At 47.9% G+C, this 21,504-nt stretch overlaps 1 protein-coding gene across 10 annotated transcripts in view; it reads right to left on the minus strand.

Annotated features, from left to right (window-relative positions):
* TMEM273 (transmembrane protein 273) overlaps positions 1 to 11,251 on the minus strand; it is a 28,261-nt gene extending 17,010 nt beyond the window's left edge. For 2 of the 10 annotated variants that reach the window (XR_012905527.2, XM_075934663.2), the window contains exons 1-4: positions 10,894 to 11,232; positions 4,815 to 4,868; positions 3,365 to 3,475; positions 538 to 562 (exon numbers count right to left, since the gene is read on the minus strand). Coding sequence is in view for 6 of the 10 variants with exons in the window: in XM_075934663.2 (XP_075790778.1) it covers positions 538 to 562; positions 3,365 to 3,475; positions 4,815 to 4,868; positions 10,894 to 10,945 (242 nt within the window). In the remaining 4 variants the exon portion in view is untranslated. Of the gene's footprint in view, positions 1 to 537; positions 563 to 1,876; positions 1,979 to 3,364; positions 3,476 to 4,814; positions 4,869 to 10,893 lie in introns of all 10 variants that reach the window. The other 8 variants (XR_012905525.2, XR_012905528.2, XR_003088357.3 and 5 more) reach the window with 8 other exon arrangements.
* Positions 11,252 to 21,504: the final 10,253 nt, after the last annotated feature.

Genomic DNA, 21,504 nt, shown 5'->3' on the forward strand with positions numbered 1-21,504 from the left:
CCAAGACTACAGAGGGTCAGAAAATTTGCTGTGGCCGAATGCAGTTCCATTGAAATCAAAACGTTTCACAGAACTGTGTCAATTTTGCAGAAGTTCTGTCTCCCTCCGCCCGCTTTTTTCCCCCTCCAAAAGTCCCATTTCAACTTCTTCAAAGCAAAACATATTTTATTTTTGCATTCAAAAGTTTGGCTTGATTTTTTTTATTTTATATTATGTATTATATCATACACATTTAAAAAACATCAGACTCATGCTGAAATTTCTCTTTCAGAATTCTGAAATTCTGGGGTTTTGTTCCTAATCCAACTGAAAACAACTTTGGAAATTCTCAGTAAAACTGAATCTCCATTGTCTGTACAACTTCACTAAAAAGTATTGCAAATTTCACCCTTAGTGACTTCCATGTCGCTTTGTATCTTGTATGGATGTCTGTTTAAAGGACTGTCAGTAGTCATACATAGAGGGAGAAGGTAATTTGAACTTTCATATTTGGTATGCCAAAAATGCTAGCAATTGCTGACAGCAAATGACCCTTACCTTCTATCCATTCTGTTGTCTGATTCTGAAAAGAGAACAGCAGGAAAAGGCGGTTAAGCGAGATACCAAGGGCAGAAATGCAAAGCTGATCCACATGTTCAGATACATAGGTACTCAGAGCCCCACCATCATAGTATTACAGCTAATTAAGAGGGGGTGCCAAATTTCATGGAGGCAAACATCAAAGGGATGTAGTCTCACAACGGACACAGCAAGATCAAACCCAGTATAACACAACTGTCCACTTTTTCTGAACCCTTTCATTTCAAACAGGTGATATCGATCTTTTTCAAGACGACACATGAGCTAATATCACCGCTCTTTTGGGCTCACTCATCTGTCCCAAAGGGAGCGAAAGACAATTCTGAGAACAAGGTACCCGATGTTCCAGGAATTAGGAGGAATGGAGGTGATTTTTCAGCACTGTTCTGTAGTGGCGTTTACGGGGGGGGGGGGGGGGGTCTAAATTTCCCTTAACAGCAAATCTACAGTGACTATGCAGAATAGAATCAAAGGGGTAGCCGTGTTAATCTGAATCTGCACAAACAACGAAAAGTCCTGTGGTACCTTATAGACTAAGACAATTCCTCTTCTGAGAGAGGAATGCAAATGCAGACAAGCGAAATTGCAAATGAAGCGCGGATTTGAATTTCCTGCGCTTCATTTGCATTATCGTGGACTGACGCTTTTCTGAAATAATGTATTTCAAGAAAACTAATGCCGTCCCCACAGGGTTATTTCAAGAAAAAAGCCTTCCTCGTTTTTTGACGAGTAAGGGTTATTTCGAAGGAAGGGTTTTTTCTCGAAATAGCCCTGTGGAGACCGCATTTGTTTTCTCGAAATACACTATTTCGGAAAAGCGGCGGTCCATGATTATGCAAATGAAGCGCAGGAAATTCAAATCTGCGCTTCATTTGCAATATCACTTGTCTGTATTTGCATTCCTCTCTCGAAGGAGGAATGCAATGTAGACATACCCTAACAGATTTATTGGTGCATCAACTTTCATGGGCAAAGACCCATTTCGTCAGATGCATGTAGTGGAAATTCCAGAGGCAGGTATAAATATACAGGCACAGTACACTGGTACTCCTTTCTTTTCACGTGCCTGTATATTTATACCTGCCTCTGGAATTTCCACTACATGCATCTGACGAAATGGGTCTTTGCCCACGAAAGCTTATGCGCTAATAAATATGTTAGTCCTTTCTTCTAAAGTAGGGAACTTGATTCTTTGCTGTTTAGTGTACATATCAGTCTTGAAAAGGAGAACTTGGATATCCTGCCCTATTCTGCATAAACAACGAGGAGCCCTGTGGCACCTTATAGACTGAGACACCCCTAGTAAGATCTGGCCCTATAGTTTCAAACAATCAATTGCTGCGCTGAAGACATTCCGTCAGTGGTATCTGTGGTCCATGGGTCCCTGGAGGGGAGGGATCTGCAGCAGAGGTGAAAAAAGAGTATGCGCTTCAGTGCACAGCTCCGTCAAGAGCTGACTGAGCTGTGGCAAAAGCCAGAGGGAGCTTCTTACAGATCTGACAGGGACCCCGGCTGTGACAAGACAGTACCTGTAGGAACTCGCAATTACTTTCACCCTGCTCTGCAGACTCAGACTGTGTGGAAGATTTCCGCACCGTCATTTGACCATTTTTCAGGGGCCCACCAACGAAACTAGGTTGAAAACCACCGCACTAAGCCATCCCCTGTACTAAACTACTTGTCCGGCAGGGCTATTGAGCAGACGGGGTTAGTTAGAGGGCTGTTCCGTTTCCAAAGCGTTTACTTCTGTTTATGGAGGAGGATAAACCGCAGTGTTCCAACCACAGAAACAAATGTTTACAAATGCCAATGAGGGATGGCCAAGCAAATACCTAGCCATGATCTCTTCCTTTCTGTGAGTGTTCAACTGTCTTTCACAATATTCTTCTTTTTAATACGAAAACCCCCAAGATACTGAAATGGTTGATTTGGCAGGCAGTTTTCAAGGAGGAGGAGGAGAGATAAAAGTTGTTCTCTTTGGCCTCTGAGGACAGGACAAGAAGCAATGGGCTTAAACTGCAGCACGGGAGATTTAGGCTGGACATTAGGAAAAACTTCCGAACTGTCGGAGTAGTTAAACACTGGAATAAATTGCCCAGGGAGGTTGTGGAATCTCCATCCCTGGAGATATTTAAAAGCAGACTGGATAGACACCTGTCAGGGATGATCTAGACGGAGCTTGGTCCTGCTGTGAGGGCAGGGGACTGAACTCGATGACCTCTCGAGCTCCCTTCCAGCTCTCGTGGTCTCTGATTCTCTGATTCTAAGAATATGTGGCATGGTTTTCATGGTTTTAGCTGCCCACATAACATTCATCTAAACGGAGGCTAGATTAGCCGTCCCTTCATCTAAACGGAGGCTAGATTAGCATCAGTTCCTTGCCTGTCTGACAGATACACACTCGTGTTCTGTAGCATGAGAAGCACAAAGTGGAATTCATCACAGGAACATCATTAAAGGGAGTACCTTCTAGGGACATGGAACCCAAAATAATTATATTCCCTTGTCGGAGATGTCTTTCTTGTATCTGTTTTTCTATGCTCCGGTTACAAGAAATTGTATCATGGCTCTATCTTGTGCTATAAGGCAATGCAATATGTCTTTTCTATAGACGGTGGCTTGAGAGAGGTTTAAAAATCCATATTTCACAATTCAAGACAACACAAGTTTGCAGACCACCAGACTGAGAAGTTTTTCCCAAGAAGGATTCCCTCAGCTCCGAGGTGTTTGGATGGATGAGAAGAATTTCCCTGGCGGTCAGGAAGTAAGATTGTGTTTCTCTTACCTGCAAAATCGTTTTCGTTCACTTGTCTTTTGATGATGCAGAACTTTAGAGCCAAAAAACCAATTGCTAGGAAGAGTCCCAGAGTAACGCCGATGACTACATACTTGGTGTCTGCAAGGAGAAATGAAAATACCGATTTGGTGTTTCACGGGCAGGAGGGACACAAAACAAAGATTCCAAAGTGAACCTGAGCCTCATGCTTGACAAATGGCCACATTCGTGTTCCTGTTTTGGAACAAGTTGAACGCATGGGGCTAGCGAACGACCCTCCTCGGCAATACATGGGTGGTGCTAATTCACACAGGAGAACGGCGCTCGTTGGAACTGGTGACTGGGGGACCCATGGCAGGTTGCTGACGTGTGCGAACCAGTAAGACGGGCCAAGGAGAGAGCCAGCGTGGGCTAGAGATGAAGCTGGTGGCCGGCCCGTCAGGATGCAAATGGCTCATTTTTGTGGGTACAGATGCAGAGACACGTTGCGTAGCTAGAACCCTGCGCGCTGGCACAGACAGTAGCTGCATCCGTCTCTGCATCTGCGTCTGCATCTGATGTGGATGCAGAAATCTGTGGCTCATTTTGTATCTGTGCAGGACTCTATCTATGGGACCTCATCTGTTTAGATTGTAAGGTCTTTGGGGCTAGGCAGGGAAGTCGACAGCTATGTCGGGTCCCTGGACAAAGTGAGGGGGGAGTGGCTTCATGCTCCCAGAAGGGGCGGAGCCTCCGGCAGAAGGGGCGGGGCTGAGGGCAGACGGGGCGGGGCTCAGTGCCTCCCAGACCACGGTGTCCCTGCCAGAGCTGCCTGGATTGCACTGTATGGTGCCCCCATGCTCCCAGGCAGTCCAAAAAGCTGCCCACTCTGGCAGCGATTTAAAGGGCTCAGGGTTACGGGTACCGCTGTGACCACAGTGGTGGCTGGAGCCCGGGGTCTCTTTGAATCACCAGGCAACTGTCCACTTTGTCCCTCCCTGTGGGTGAGCCAGGGTTCAGGGACTGTCTATAATGGTGTATTTTGCACAGCATGTAACACGAGGAGGCCTCCAGCTGGTTTGGGGCCTACGTGTTGCATTACGATGAATAGTAGTTTAAACGGCCAGAATACAGCATCACCGTGTGCAACCTCTTTCCATTGGCACCTGTCCTTCAACTTTAATTATAACCCCGCTTCCCGGGAATGCTCGAGGAACAGTTGGGATGCCTGGGAGCCGCGAGGGTCCCACTCAAGGAATCTCGCACTCGAGAGATGCATTTTTGGAGGGCACCGATGAAGCACGTGCTGGTTCCACTCTGTTTAAAAGCCAGGTGCTCGGACTGTCTCTTGCCCATTTGGGTTCTGACCTGCACCCCCGCTGCCCTCCTTATCGCACACGTCTCAGGAATTTATTGCTGTTCCTGCTCGCTCTCAGTCCCTCCTCCCCACCCGGAAGGTCACATTTCGAAACAGACTCACCTATTGTCTCTTCTTCTGACGTTCCCGAAGCGGAGACCTTGGCGCTACAGAAATCTGAAACACACGTGGTTCGGCCCGTCAGATTATCTAGGAGACTACAGCATGTCCCACTAGTGACTGTATTTACCTGAGCAACACAGCGAGTAGGGAGCCCGTAATATGATCCCGTGGCCAATTAATAGCAGCGCACAGGGCTCATACATGTATCGAAGACCTGGCAGACAGAAGCCTGGAGCAATTTGTATAGCGGGGGAGAGAAGAGCTCTCGAACCATGCTGTGAATGTTGTCTGCGATGGAAACCTTATCAAGCCAGGGGGTGTGAGAGCTACCGCACCACCCCGAGTTACCGCCCTTATGCGTGTCGAGCACAGCTGCGTTATCAGACCCCTTCCTCGTGGGGACGTCCTGCAGCATCTGGCACCAGGTCTGAAAGGTCATTCCCAGTCCTGGAAACCAAAGAGCGACTCCACCTTGGACAACCCTATTAAAACGGCCTGGGAAAGAAAGATCCATTCCTGCCAAACCTCCCCAGGCAAAACATCTGCTCCACGCCTGCCCACGCCATGAGTCCAGCCTGCAGCAGGAAGCTGCTGATAGAACATCCGCTCACAAGGGAAAATGGGAGGGTAGGAGAGGGAACATTTTTGGAATCCCTTTGCCCCATCCTCCCACCTCTTCCTAGGACCCCCCCTGCCCAGCTCCATCCTTTCCCACAAAGCCGTTGAGATCCGGCCTACACTCGGAGCATTCCGCTTCTGCAAAACAGACAATGCTAACTGGTTTTCATGGACAGTTTCAAAGGGGGGAAAACAATGGAAAACGTTGATTTAACAAATTTCACAATTCTTCATACACACACACACACACACACACACACAGGGGCTACGTCTAGACTGGCATGATTTTCCAGAAATGCTTTTAATGGAAACGTTTTCCGTTAAAAGCATTTTCGGAAAAGAGCATCTAGATTGGCACAGACGCTTTTCCGCAAAAGCACTTTTTGCAGAAAAGCATCCGTGACCAATCTAGACACGCTTTTCCGCAAAAAAGCCCCGATCTCCATTTTCACGATCGGGGCTTTTTTGCGCAAAACAAATCTGAGCTGTCTACACTGGCCCCTTTGCGCAAAAGTTTTACGCAAAAGGGACTTTTGCCCAAATGGGAGCAGCATAGTATTTCCGCAAGAAGCACCGATTTCTTACAGGAGGAAGTCAGTGCTTTTGCGGAAATTCAAGTGGCCAGTGTAGACAGCTGGCAAGTTTTTCCAGAAAAGCAGCTGATTTTACGGAAAAACTGGCCAGTCTAGACACAGCCACAGAGTTTTAGTTTTTGTTTGAAACGTTTCTAGGGAAATGAAAATGTTCAGCGAAAGCTTTGGTTAAGGAAAAAAATACCTTTTTGGCTAGGACATTTTCAACTAGCTCTGCTCAGACTAATAGCAGTGGCCTCCGACGGCATCGGGCACACGGACATGGAGATGGGGCTTTTATGCAGCGCTTTTAAAAGTGTACAGCAAAGGGGGCGCGCTCTTGTCTCCTTTACCCATCTGCTAAACAGAGAAAGGGTTCCTAACTCTGGAGCTGGAAGCCTGGATTAATCTCATGATTGGCAACGGATTTAGGCTGAAATTAATCTAGAGCCAGGACCATACTAAACGGGAAGGTTGAATCGAGATGCACAGCTCAAGCTACGTTAATTACATAGCTAGAGTTGACAGACCTAGATTCAAGTTTCCCCACAGTGGGAGCAAACGCTCCCGTCACTTCCCTTACTCCTCGCAGGAGCAGGATTACTGGCTGCTGACAGGGGCACAGTCTGAGTTCAACTTAGTGGGTCTTAAGTAGACCTGCTAAATCAAACACTGGAAGATCGATTGTGGGAGCGTTGATCTTCCACTGAGTGACTATATGGCCTAGCTCTGCATATTAACAGAGCCCTACATGGATACTGCATGTATCTGCATCTGTAGCCACAAACATGAGCAGTTGCAGATACCGGCGTATATAAAGTGGATATCTGTGGATTTGCCAGGTTCTACTTAATAAGACTTCAGAAAACCTTGAGATTGGCCTTAAAATCATGAGATTTTAAGCCAAACAAATGTTGGCACTTTTTTTGTTTTTTTGTTTGTTGAGCCTGCAATGTTTACATGTTAAAACTTTACTCTGCACTCAGGAGAACTAGAAACATACTTTTGGAAAAATGACTTGTTTTCCCACTGTAGTCACATGACTCCAGGAGCTGAAAGTGGATGAAAAAACAAAAGAGTGGACAACACTGTGACACCAGTGTCGCAGTTACAAAAGAGGAAATTAAAATGATGTTGAAAAGGATTTATGGGAGGAAAGGGTGTGGAATACTTGGCTTCTAAATTAAAAACTAACTTAATTCTCTTTGCTTTGGCAAGTGAATTTCTTTCATTATCCATTTAAAAAAAAAAAGCCTTCCTTCCACCCATCCCCTTAATTATTCTTTCTGCTCATATGAAGAATGTTCTAAATTCAAACATAATAAAAGTAATATTGAATTACTTTTATTATCCTAATGATCTTAATACAGAGCCCTTAATGTCTGCTTTGTAATGGAATTAAACCAGTGGTGGATTATGTGTTTTATGGCAAGAATCATATTTTACATGGAACATTTCATGTAGGTCACTTAAATATATTGGGATTTAATTATTAGTTTCTTTTTAAAAGGGGAGGGACAGGAGCCTGTGGAAACCCACAAGAACGGGGATGATGCTTTCAATTCATACTCTTCCGTCGGGATTGGATTAAGATTTAATCGTAGCTAGCAGGTCCTGCTTAAATACATTTGATTCTGAGTCTGATATGGAAGTGAAGTTAAAAATTCAGGTTGTTTTCTTCCATGTGAGAAGACATGGGACACGAAGGCTGCGCTTGAAATCCCGCACTGCTGGCACGTTTGTTCTAACACGCACGTTCAGCTTAGGTTTGTTGAAATGGTTGTAACTTCTCAGCAGAAAGGGGTGAAAGTGGAGGAGATAACTTTGAACCCTGCCCAAATTTTGGAGGAGCCCAGATCCAGTTTTACGATGGGCCCCCATCTTTATAATGTGCCCGGCTTAACTTCCAGATCTGAATGTCCCGTACCTTTGGAAACGGTTCAATCTGGATCAGAACTTTTCAGCTTTACAGAATGATCCATGGTTTGGAGCAACCTCCGGACCATTTTTAAGCAAACTTGGGCCAAACTTGGGCCTCGTCTCGTTCCTCTCATTGTCCAACTCACGGGCAATATGAGCTTTGTGCAGTAATGCAAATGCACTATTATTTACTCGTATCGTGGTGGTGTGCTGTCACTGGCCAGCATCCCATTGTGTTTGGAGAACACGGAACAGGAAGATCATCCCTACCCCAAGCAAATCACAACCTGTAATAGGAGATTTAATCGAGTGTGGCTCTGAGTTCCTGTTTCGACCTGAAATCCGGCATGACATTGTGGTGAATCCAACCAACTTGAAAGGAAAGGAAAAGGAGTCAGGAGCTCAAAGCGTGAGATCTGCATTTCCAGTCTAAATTGTTTGTTGTTTTCGTTAATTTAAAATACTGTCCAAGAAAGAACAAATATAATGTCTCCATGAGTGGGATCTGAACCAGTTGTAGTCTCTAAGAACCTCCACTGTGAACGCTCCCACTGCTCTCCCCACCCCACATCCTCAAGAGCTGTGGGTATCAGAAAGGGGTAGCACCAAACTCCCCCCATACCCGTGCCTGTTGTGGCAGGGCAGGTGCACACAATGTAGTGCCATGTGGAGCGATGCCATGGCTCTGTTTTGTGCTGTAATGCAATGCAATATGCCTTTTCTATTGATGGCAGCATGAAAAAGGTTTTAAAAATCTGTATTTCACAATTCAAGGCAACACACGTTTGCAGACAACCAGACTGAGAAATTTTTTCCAAGAAGGATTCCCTCAGCTCTGGGGTGTTTGGCTCTGGGGCACGGGTGGAAGCCCAGTTCTGCCATGCTTGGACTTAGGACCCCCAAAAAAAACCCCAAGGTTGCTGGTGATTTTGGCAGACAGTATGTTTCATCTCTTACCCATGCTCCGGCTATTGGAGAGGCTGATTTTTGATGACAAAAAAAAGCTGAGCTCCTGAGAACTTTTACTCATTCAAGATCCCCTGGGTCTCTTGGAAAGAGCAGGGCTGTTGAAACTGGTGTTCTGAAAAAACTTTATCAGCCTCCTCATCTCTCTCCCTGTAGTTTCCGCAGGGTTTGGTATGCCTCTTTATTCCCTGAGGTGGGAGTGTTGCTGTGCGCTGTGATTGCACTCCGCACCAGAGCTGGCTGCATTTCGGTGATGAAAGGAATGATCCCCTTATCTACCCTGTGTTTTAGTTTGAACTAGAAAGACCTGTGTGCACGTCTCAGGCTCCTGCAAGCTGCACTGGTGAAATTCTCTGAGGGCGTATGAGGCTACAGAGTTTCCTGTGGTTTCTCCCAATGGGGAGGAAGGCAGGGGCCATGTTCCGCTGCAAGGGCTGTCATAGCAGGCGATGCTGCCCTTATTCTCCAATCAATAGAAACAGGCTTAATTTGCATATTGGCTGCCTGCGTCTGCCTCAACTGCAAGTTCTGTTCTGCTGCTTCTTCGCCCGTCTCTCTCTGACAGGTCTCCCTGATGTGCCTCAGTGTCCGCACGTACCAACCGGGACCGGATAGACCGGGCCTGTCTCAGGAGAGGGCGGCTGTGAGAGTGAATGTGCCCAAAGCACTTTGAACTCCTCGGCTGGCCGACGTCCTGATCAGAAAGTTCTGCAGAACAGGCATGTGAATCATACAACACAAGAACTGGAAGGGACAGCGAGAGGTCATCCAGTCCAGCCCCCTGCCCTCACGGCAGGACCAAGCACCGTTTAGACCAGAGGTCACCAACCAGTCGAACAGGATCTACCGGTAGATCTTGGCGCATCTGACAGGTGATCCTGACTGGTTTGGCCAAGAGGCCCCTTCAGCTGCCCCTCCCCGCACTACTGCACACCTCCTGCCCTTTGCCTTGGAGGAGTTGGACCTACCCCCCCCCCCCCGCACTCCCCTCCGCACCCTCCTGCTCGAGGTACAGAGCAGGGAAGGGATGGGGGGTGCTGATGTCAGGGTGCCCCCTTTCCCATCCTGTATTCTATCTCCATGGAATGAAGGTGGGGGGGCACAGGGCTTGGGATGGAGGGAGTTTGCTGGCTGCCTTTGAGAGTGGGGCAGGGCCAGGGACAGCTAAGCTGGCCTTAGCCCCACTGCACCCCACCCAGGAGCCACCTGAGGTAAGCAGTGTCCAGCTGGAGCCAGCTCCGAACCCCTGCCCCAGCCCTGAGCCCCCTGAATCCAAACACACTCCCTAAACCTGTACCCCCATACCCCTTCCTACATCCCAGGCTCAGCTCAGAGCCCCCTCACTCCACATCCCTTAGCCCAAGACAGGATCCTGCCCCGCAACCCCCTGCCCGGTGAAAGGGAGGGAGGATGGAGTGAGCAGAGACAGGGCCTCAGAAAAGGGACCCGAAGGAGGGGGGGGCAGGGGATCGGGGTTGGAGGTAGCTCTTACATTGCACTTCAATTCAAAAAGTGATCTCATGCTTAAAAAGGTTGGAGTCCCCTGCTCTAGATCCTCCCGGACGGATGTCTGTCTAATCTCAACCCAGTGCCCGGAGAGGTAAGAAAGGGGCTTGCAAGCAAATTGCACATAAGCCTATTGCTTTGGGATTGCCCTGTACATGAACTCCCGGGCGGAGGCTCCGAAGCCATCAGCTTCCTCCCCAGCAAAGACGCAGGTCTGTAACGGACCCGTGCCTCTTGCTCCGGCGTGTCTGCTTCCTCACATGGGCCACCCTCCAGCCACGGAACTCCGTCCAGACACAGCACGCCCTTCAGTAAATATCCCTTTGCACACAAAGAGGCATTCGACCAGAGCGCGCACATCATCCAGCTGAGAAATCAACAGCACCAGGAGGCTCAATAAATCAACAGCAGAGCACCGCCCCTGTCTCCCCCGCCCCCCGAAGTTAAATATTTAGCCTGTGGTTAGAGAGAGAAAGCAACTACATTGGTTCACTTACAGAGAAGCAGAAATGGAGTTAGCACAGGAATCCACCTTGTCAGTAAGCTCATGGCAAGTTGCAGTGACCCAGCTTTCTCACACCACGCTTGCTGGATTTCTGTCTTTTGCAGCAGGGAACAACAAGACCCAAGTCGGGTCACGTGTGTGTGATAGGATGTGGCTGCTGTTTCCTGAGTGTCTGCCTTTGCAAGTGGAAGTTCCCTTTTCGGCGTTTTAAGCTCAAGGTAGCAGTAATATCGCTGCCCGCGAGTGTGGCATGGACACGATGGATTGCAAACAGCCTCCGCCTAGCACAGAGGGCTTGATTTTTTAGCCTAACCTGACATCCTCACAAGGTTTCTTTCCCACCCAAGGACGGACCGGCAAACGCTAGCAGTCGTGAAATGGTCTTTGCAGTAATCCTCTAAAACCAGAGGGGTGCGACTGTCACGCACGGGTAGTCCTGGTCCAGCTGATATAAGAGCCACCTGCCAGAAACTCCCTGGACGCTGCCAGATTTTTGGAGCTCCGCTTTAACTGTTCCATAGAGTCTGTAAAAGACACACATCTGAGCCCAGATCCCAACCACTCACAAAATCTGGCTGTGGGTTATGTTCTGGCCGCTGAGTAAGGTGTTCTGGCCATCTAGGACTTAGGGGGCATCCCTCTTAGGCTAACAAAACACTGATTCAAGCAAGTGCCTGGAAAGAAAAGCTGCAGCGTGCCTGCATTTACCAACAAGAAGCATAGAATCATAGGACTGAAAGGGACCTTCAGAGGTCACCTAGTTCAGTCCCCTGCCCTCACAACAGGAGCAAGCACCATCCAGATCATCCCTGATAGACGTCTCTCTAACATGCTCTTAAATATCTCCAGTGACAGAGGTCATAAAATCATGACAGGTGCAGAGAAAGTGAATAAGGAAAAGTTAAATAAGGAGTCACCAAATGACATTGCTAGGCAGCAGGTTTAAAACAAAGCAAAGGAAGTTTTTCTTCATGCAGCACGTGGTCAACCTGTGGAACTCCTTGCCAGAGGATGCTGTGAATGCCAAGACTATTAACAGGGCTTAGAAAAGAACTAAATCAATTCATGAAAGTTAGGTCCATCAGTGGCTGTTAGCCAGGATGGGTGGGGATGGTGGAGACATAGGAGGGATCAGCTGATTCCCTGTTCTGTTCACTCCTTCTGGGGCACCTGGCATTGACCACTGTGGGCAGACAGGACACTGGGCTAGATGGACCGTTGGTCTGACCCAGCCTGGCCGTTCTGATGTTCTTCTGGAATTCCACAACCTCCCTAGGCAATTTGTCAGGATGATTAAGAACGGAACTCGTTAGGAAGTTTTTTGCTTTTTGCAATTTACGCCCGTCGCTTCTTGTCCTGTCCTCAGAGCTTAATGAGAAGAATTTCCCTCCCTCCTCCTCAGAACCATCTTTTTCCTAGTTGATCTGCCCTGCAGGGACTCACAGAGCAAACCGCCCTCAATGGATTCATGGAGTTGAAGGCCAGAAAGGGCCACTGTGATCGGCCAGTTTGCTCTCGTCTATAGCATGGGCCAGAAAACTTCCCCAAATTATTCCTGTTGGAACTAGAGCAGGGGTCACCAACCAGTTGATTGGGATCTACCAGTAGATCTTGGAGCCTCTGATAGGGGATCCTGACTGGTTTGGCAAGGAAGTTATCAAGTGCTGGCACTACAGTTGCCCCTCCACCCACTGTCATGCTGCTCCTGCCCTCTGCCTTAGGAGCCACCTGCAGCCTGTGCAGGGTGTGAGAGGGAGAAGAGGGGCACTGATGCCAGGGTGTCCCTCCTCTCCCCACTCCTGTACCCCTTCTCTGCACAGAGAGAAGGGGATGGAGGAGGGTTGGCAATGCAACTCTCTGTCACTCTCACACACTGTGGCTACGTCTAGATTAATTTGCATCCCTTTTCCGTAAAAGGGATGCAAATTAGACGTATCACAATTGCTAATGAAGCGGGGATTTAAATCTCCCCCGCTTCATTAGCATAAAAATGGCTGCCGCTTTTTTCAGCACGGAGCTTTGCCGGAAAAAAGCGCCAGTCTAGACGCGGATCTTTCGGAAAATAAAGCCTTTTCCAAAAGATCCCTTATCCCTTATTTTAAGAGGGATAAGGGACCTTTCGGAAAAGGCTTTATTTTCCGAAAGACTGGCGCTTTTTTTTTCTGGCAAAGCTCCGTGCCGAAAAAAAGCGGCAGCCATTTTTATGCTAATGAAGCGGGGGAGATTTAAATCCCCACCTCGTTAGCAATTGCGATACGTCTAATTTGCATCCCTTTTACGAAAAAGGGATGCAGTCTAGACGTAGCCTGTGTGTGTCTATCATTCTCACACACACACTGTCCCGTGCTCTCATCTCCTGACCCAACACCACCTCTCTGGTTGCGGTTACTACTTTTACTGCTTGCAGAGAGGGTTGTGTTGGGTTTTGGACTGGTCTGCACATTTCATCACTTGCATTTCTCTCTTACGCTTACATGTCATTCTTGGAGCAGTGAGTTCTAAACTGCCAAACCTGGCGTGGCTGGAGTCATGCTCCCTGTGGTCATTGCTGTTGCTGGACGTGGCTGTCATGTCCCTGCAGCCCCTGGGAGAGGCAGAGCAGGGGGTCTCCATTGGCTGTCCTTGCCTGCAGACATCTCTCCTCAAAAAAGATATTTTGGCCTTCGAAAGGGTTCAGAAAAGGGCAACTAAAATGATTAGGGGTTTGGACCGGGTCCCATACGAGGAGAGGTTAAAGCGACTGGGACTTTTCAGTTTAGAAAAGAGGAGACTGAGGGGGGATAGGATAGAGGTATATAAAATCATGAGTGGTGTGGAGAGGGCCAATAAAGAAAAGTTATTTATTAGTTCCCTAAATAGAAGAACTAGAGGACACCAAATGAAATTAATGGGGAGCAGGTTTAAAACTAATAAAAGGAAGTTCTTCTTCACACAGCGTGTAGTCAACCTGTGGAACTCCTTGCCAGAGGAGGCGGTGAAGGCTAGGACTATAATAGAGTTTAAAGAGAAGCTAGATAATTTCATGGAGGTTAGGTCCATAAAAGGCTATTAGCCAGGGGATAAAATGGTGTCCTTGGCCTCTGTCTGTCAGAGGCTGGAGAGGGATGGCAGGAGACAAATTGCTTGATCATTGTCTTCGGTCCACTCCCTCTGGGGCACCTGGTGCTGGCCACTGTCGGCAGACAGGCTACTGGGCTAGATGGACCTTTGGTCTGACCCAGTACGGCCGTTCTTATGTTCTTATGTTCTAGCTCCCAGTAACGGGGAACTGCGGCCAGCAGAAGCTTTGGGCTCAGTGCCTGTAGATGAGGGGCAACACATGAAGCCATTGCTGTACGTGCCAGCTGCTTTCAGGAGCGGTGCAGGGCCAGTGCAGGAGTAAGCCGCCTTAACCCCACTGCTCCACCACCCAAAAGCCATCTCAGTTAAACAGCCCAGCCAGAGCCTGTATCCTGAACCCCTCTCCCAGCCCAGAACCTCCTCCTGCCCCAGACGTGAGTCCTCCTACCCCCAAACTCCTTCCCAGAGCTTGCACCCGGTAATCCTTCCTGGATCCCAACCTCCCACCCTGGGCTAAGCCCAGAGCCCCTCCCACACTCCAAACCCCTTGGCCCAAGACCAGAGCCTGCACCCAACCCCTACCCCAGCCTGGTGCAAGTGAGTGAGGATGAGGGAGGAAGGGGGGTTGAGTGAGCTGGGGGAGGTCCCAGAGAAGGGGCGGAGCAGGGGCGTGGCCTCAAAGAACGGGCAGAAAGGAGGTGGAGCAAGTGGATTTGGGTTTGAGGAAGATCTTGCAGGGCTCTTCAATTGAAGAAGTGATCTTGTGGTTAAAAAGGCTGGAGCTCACTGATCTCCCTCAAACCTAAATACCCTTACGCCACTTCCTTCCTGCCTCTTCCTGCCTTTTCCCCGCCCCTGCTCCACCCCTTCTCCAAGGCCAAAGGGCAGGGGACTGGACTTGATGACCTCTCGAGATCCCTTCTAGTTCTAGTGCTCTGTGATTCTATGCTGGGGACAGGTGCACCCTTGGAAGAAGGGAGCAGTGTGGCGGGGGGCGGAGGGACGGACAGAAAAGGTAAACATTTCCAAGCGGTGATTGCAGCAATTTACTGAGATGTAGGAAAACCAGGGTCAAAGGAGGAATGGTACATCCACACTGCAAGCTTCTTCCAGAATAAACTTTTCCTACTGCTATCTTCTGGAAACGCTTATTTCAAAATAGAGCATCCACGCTGCAGGGAAACCCCAAAATAAGTCAGAGGCAGGCTCCCGTAATGTGGACGTGCTATCTCGATTTAGAGCCCCAGGAGGTACGGGGGAGGGAGAACTTTAGAATGGCCCTGGGGAAGGGCTATTTCAAAATAGCAGTGATGGAGCGTCCACACCCCCCCCCCCCCCTTCTGAAAAAGCTTTTTCGGAAAAAGGCTTCTCCCTTGTGGAATGAGGTGTACTGCTGTCGGAAAAAGCCCTCCGTCTTTTCACTTTCTGTTGCAGTGTGAACGCTAGTATTGTTTTTCTAGAATAATGGCCGTTATTCTGGAAAAACAGTGCAGTGTAAATGCACCCTACGTTCTTATGTAAAGGACATTTCTGGGGGAGAGTTAAACCTACCTCTGAAGCATCTGGTGGTGGCCACTGTCAGGGACAGGACGCCAGGATGGCTAGACCACAGCTCTGATCTCGGAAGGCAATTCCTTACAAACTAGCTATTGAGAAGGGGCTTTCATCAAACCCCTTCTAGAAGGTCGTGCTGAAGAACCCCTCACAAGCTAGCAAATTACACTTTTGAAACTCACAATTCCTTGGAGGAAAGAGCGTGCGCGAGAAAGCAAGGCGAAGGCTGCCTCCGCGGATGCTAAAGAAAGGCAAAATGAGCCGGTTAAAATAAAACGTGATCCAAACCTTGCACTGAGCCCATCTGTTTATATAAGATTCACACTAGATTGGTTGACTATTTCGCCTCCTCTCATTGCTCATTCTCATTGCTCATGCTTTCCGCTACTTTCTGTTTCAGGCTGGGTCTAGAAATAGAAGCAGCACGATGCCATGAGAAAGGCTGATTGTGCTGCGTTTCTGGCCCAGTTGGAGGAAGGAACTAGCAGAGTCTCTAAGAAAAATCTCACCCCGTAGCACTTCACAGTGCTGCGGTGCCAGGGTAAAAAACTGCATGTTTCTCTGGAGCTTTGGGAGGTTTTTCTGTTACTGATGCTTATTAAAATGCTTCAGACAGCTCAAGAAAATGACCACACGCACCACTCAATGTGGACGCTTCCATATCGCTCAAACTCTCGTTCACGGCATCTCTCCACTACGGAGGAGCATCGATCAGAATGGGCCATGCTTAAAAAGCTCTTACAACGGCTTTACCCTGATTCTTGACCGATCTAGGAAATGTAGACTCAAACCACAATCATTATTGGTCAGCCCTCTGTTCCATTACCCACTCCCCACCATCCGGCCACTGGGCAGGATAGATATGTTTAATTAATTCCACTTTTACCTTTGACCTGTGAATAATGCGAGTAGTGTCAGATTTATGTGATACGAATACCAAGGCTTTCTCTGGAGACTTTACCCTGGTGAAAGAGGCTAACTGTAATTTGCAGCCATGAGTAATTGTATATAATATACTCCTAAATGATTTTTCTTCTGTAATTTCATTAGAGTTTAGAAATTTAATTAGATTTTGAATCACTCTGAAATAAAGTAGCAAAACACCCAGAGACTAAGAGCAGTGGTTATTTTGTCCTTGGAGGCCAGAATTCTTGGTCTCAAATTGGCATGTGTTCATTAGGAGGAAGTTTGCAGAACTTCTTGATATATTATTGTCTTTCAGAATGGACCCGGAATAGGTCTTCAGAGAGCATTAGAGGAGCACACAATTATTATGCACACTCTTCTTGAGGTTTAAGATCATCTGCCTTGCTTCTCCTTAATAAAAATGTGCCTCTAAAGTTGTTTAAGAAACTGTGGAGATACAATAGATGCTCCTTTGATGCCCCAATGCTCTTCCTGGTTTATTAGCAACTCCAGTACCTGGGCGTGATGATACAGTGAGGAGTTGTTTGCTTTCCTTTAATGATTAGGTAGGTTTATGGTTATTTTTATTGCCGTAGCATATGAACTGTCATGGTGGCTGTAATTAGAGACCTGCTACAATGCAGCTCTTTCCTTCCACCAGAGGCCCAGGGAAAATGTCTCCCTGAGCCAAGCGAATCCACCCAGAAGTTGCAAAACAAACGGGAAATGGAAGCAAATTGTGCAGAATGGTTTTGCACCGAAACGGGGGCCCAGCATGCCAGCTCCGGCTCACTTGAGATTCCCATGGAAGCTGGTGAAATGGCTTCTTAAAAAGACAGCTGGGAGACTGGACCACAACGGGCCACCAGAAGGAACGTGGTCACACAAGTGGGCATTCGGCTTCCACGGTCACCAGTGTTTCACCATGGTCCTGATTACCCAATGCAGCCCTGTAGGGACCAATCCTAGAAGTCCTTACTCATGCGAGCAGTGATGTCCATGGGGCTAGCTGCCTAGATCAGGATGGTTCTTAAAGGCCTACTCCGGTAGGCGACTGAGCACCACCAACACCACTGGAGGTAAGGAGTCGGTTGGACTCGGCACAGCGGCAACGTAAGAGATCGTAACAGAGTCACCGAAACTCTTGAATGAACAGGGAAGTAAGAAGACAAGAAAAGAGCCGTGTGGTCATGCGTAGAGGTTCATCAAGATTTACAAGCCAAACAAGCATCCCTCCACAGAACTGAAAGCCAAAGTAATAGGAAGGAACAGAGATTATGGCCGATAGTAAGTCAGATGGAAGTGAGAAGACTCAAAGAGCCAAGTCTTAAAGCAAATTCCAAGAACTGTTATGAGCGTATCAGAAGCAGGAAGCCTTCGAGAGCATCGCTTGAACTACTGTGGATAGAGGGGCAATTAAACAAGATGTGATACGGACAATCGGCATAGCTTCTGTCAAGGAAACTGGAGTTTCACCAAGTAATTTTCTGAGCATGCCCTCAAAATAATGGATAAAGGAGAAGACGTAGATAGTTGGACTTTTTTAAAGTCTTTTCTAATATCCCTCACAAAAGGCTATTTTGGAAACGAAGCACTGATGGGGTGAGGGGCAAATGCTCTGTCGGAGTAAAACCACCGAGGAGCAGGGCTGGCCTGAGCTATTCGTATGCCCTGAGCGCCCGGTGCCGGGCGGTAGCATGGTCAGCCCGTAGCTTGGGCCGGCTCTGCCAAGGAGTTCTGTGGCACCTTAGGGTGCGTCTACACAGCACCCTAAACTTGAAATAAGATACACAATTTGCATAGCACAAATTGCGTATCTTATTTCGATTGTATTTCGAAATAGCAGTAAATAGCATCTACACAGCACCAAATTTCAAAATAGTGCTCTAATTCAACATTTCAAAAATATTTTGAAATAACAGGTGCGTTTAAAAGATGCAGAGTAGCTCTTTCAGGATACTTCCAGTATCCCAAAATAGCCCTGCTGTCTAGATGTACCCGTAGAGATTAACTGATTTAGAAGGGCATAAGCTTTCATGGGTAAAACCCACTTCACCAGAGGAGTTGCAGTGGAGTTTACAGAGGCAGGGGTGTATAACAGGCCAAGAGACAGAAAACAGAGTAGGAGTAAATGGTCAGTTTCCAACATCTCAAAAAGTTGATGGCATAATGCCAAGAGATTCTGTATTTCTGGGTGCTCTTATAAGAGGGTGAACAGCGGTGTGGCAAAATTTGCGTATGGTACATTGTGCAGGTTGGTCAAGACAGAGGGACCTCAAAGGGACCTAATTTAGTCAAAACAGATGGGCCGCATGAAGACTGATGAATGTGTTTGTTGACAAGGAAATGTATATTGGGAGGAAGATTTTGAACAACTCACATGCCTTACCGGTTTTAAATTAACTGGAACAAATCAGAGGAAAGGCTTGGCCATCACTGGACAGCTCAGTTGAAAACATCTGCTCAACGCAGTCAATAAAGCCAACAAATGCGTTAAGAGGGAGGAAGGAAACCGTGCTGAAAACAGTCTAATGCTGCTGCAGAAAATCAATAGGAGGTTCTCACCCCTGTTCGGTTCTGGCGATTCCATCTTGGAGAGGGCATAGCAGGAAGAGAAGGGAGTCAAAGAGAGGCAACAGAAATTAGAGAGCTGGAAAGATTTCCATGCGAGGCGATATTCAGACGATTCATACCGTTCAGGACCTTGTGACCCTACAAATTCTTCAATGCCTACTGCCAAGAATATCCTGGTATGTACATTCTGGTCCAGTAAAGCCTAGGATGGTGAGGAAGCACTGGGATGGGTTACCTAACTTGGCGGAGGGATCACCATCCTTAAGACGTGTTTAAGTCCCGGCTTGACAAAGCTCTGGCCGGGATGATTTCATTGAGGTAGATCCTGCTTTAAGCAGGGGGCTGGACTAAATAACCAGTCTTCCCTCTAATTTTGTTTCCATCCACATGCAGAATAAATTGTATTGTGTGTCCTGAGACATGCACAGATGTGCACCGCCACTAGAAATTCACACTGCTGGCTGTGGGCGCTCTGCAAATCAGCTGGGTAGCATTTGAATCTCTCCTGGATGGCCACCCAAGCGCTCAGCTTACAGGGAACACCAGAGATGACCTCCTGAGGTCTCTTCTCATCCTAATCTTCAATGGTTCAATGATTCTATGGTCCTGTGAGGGCTTAAATGAACCCCAGGATTACACTGGTCATTAATGCCATAGGGAATACTGTGTACAGATGTCATCTCCTCACCTCAAAAAAGATATTTTGGCCTTCGAAAGGGTTCAGAAAAGGGCAACTAAAATCATTAGGGGTTTGGAACGAGTCCCATATGAAGAGAGGTTAAAGCAACTGGGACTTTTCAGTTTAGAAAAGAGGAGACTGAGGGGGGATATGATAGAGGTCTATAAAATCATGACTGGTGTGGAGAGGGCCAATAAAGAAAAGTTATTTATTAGTTCCCATAATAGAAGAACTAGAGGACACCAAATGAAATTAATGGGTAGCAGGTTTAAAACGAATAAAAGAAAGTTCTTCTTCACATAGCGTGTAGTCAAACCTGTGGAACTCCTTGCCAGAGGAGGCTGTGAAGGCTAGGACTAGAACAGAGTTTAAAGAGAAGCTAGATAATTTCATGGAGGTTAGGTCCATAAAAGGCTATTAGCCAGGGGATAGAAATGGTGTCCCTGGCCTCTGTTTGTCAGAGGCTGGAGAGGGATGGCAGGAGACAAATCGCTTGATCATTGTCTTCGGTCCACCCCCTCTGGGGCACCTGGTGCTGGCCACTGTTGGTATACAGGCCACTGGGCTAGATGGACCTTTGGTCTGACCCAGCCTGGCCGTTCTTATGAAGTGCATGTATATATGCTTGTAGGGAGTTAAGCTTTGTCTGTATAATGTGACCATGGGGTCACAGCTCCAGCTCTGAGATGAGGTTGGTCCTGCTTTGGACAGGGGGCTGGACTCAACAACTCCTGAGGTCTCTACTAGCCCTAAGACTCTACAATTCTGTGTAGGAAAACCACCCTCGTGAGGAGCACAGTGCTGGGAGGAGCCAGTCTACACTGGCAAGATACTGTACGGAAACATGCCGCGCTCAGGGAGGCGGGGTGTGATTTTTCACACCCCTGAGCAAGAACGTTTCAGTGCAGTAACTTGCCAGTGTAGACAAGGCTTTAGGTATTGCCACTGAAAACGTGCTCCCCAAGTCTGGATCCAGGCAGAGATGACAAACAGGTTTGCTGCCAGACAAAAGACATGTTGTCATTGGTCTGTCAACTTGTACATTAAGCACTGTTTGCACGCCAGTGGCATGGAAGCCCCACTTACATAGGAAGTCTGGGGAGGGACCCTACAAAAGCAACAGGGAGCTAGAAAGGAGAGGATCGGCTGTTTTTGACGGGGACAATGACTTTTGGGGACAACAAGGGAAGGCAAGGAAGACAGCCCTGCATCCTGCTCGCGGGAAGTAATCGGACAGTGCAATTCCACCCCTGAAAACAGGGCCACACGGCCTGACATGCTGCAAAGGACGTCTGGGGTGAAATACACTGATTCAGACAGCAGGTAGCCTGTCAAGCGGAGACTCTCAAGATCCCATTCTGATTTCTGTGTGCGTGTAACCCCGCGGTTCCCATTGGCTCTTGATTTGTTGACGGGAAAAGTGTTGCTCCTGGAACGCTCTCAGTTCTGTGGTCTTGGGACAAGAGGCTGGCCCGGAGTTGACTCATTCCCACGGCTGCATACACTGTTCCCTTGGGACTGCGGCCCTGACATTACGTGAGTTTTCTGTAGACAAGAGGCTCTGCCATTCAGTGGGCTAGCGACTAGGGAACGCAGACTGAAGGCAAAGGTAGGGCTTGCATTCCCTGGAGAAGACTGTTGAGGTAGGCAACAAGTATCAGAGGGGTCGCCGTGTTCGTCTGAATCTGCACAAACAACAAGAAGTCCTGTGGCACCTTATAGACTAACAGATTTATTGGAGCATGAGCTTTCGTGGGCAAAGTACCCTTGCATCTGACGAAGTGGGTCCTCAGGTACTTCTCGACCTGTCCACAAGGAACGGGGTCCAGG

Source organism: Pelodiscus sinensis, chromosome 8, assembly GCF_052426305.1.
Source record: "Pelodiscus sinensis isolate ZL-2025 chromosome 8, ASM5242630v1, whole genome shotgun sequence".
NCBI lineage: Eukaryota > Metazoa > Chordata > Testudines > Trionychidae > Pelodiscus > Pelodiscus sinensis.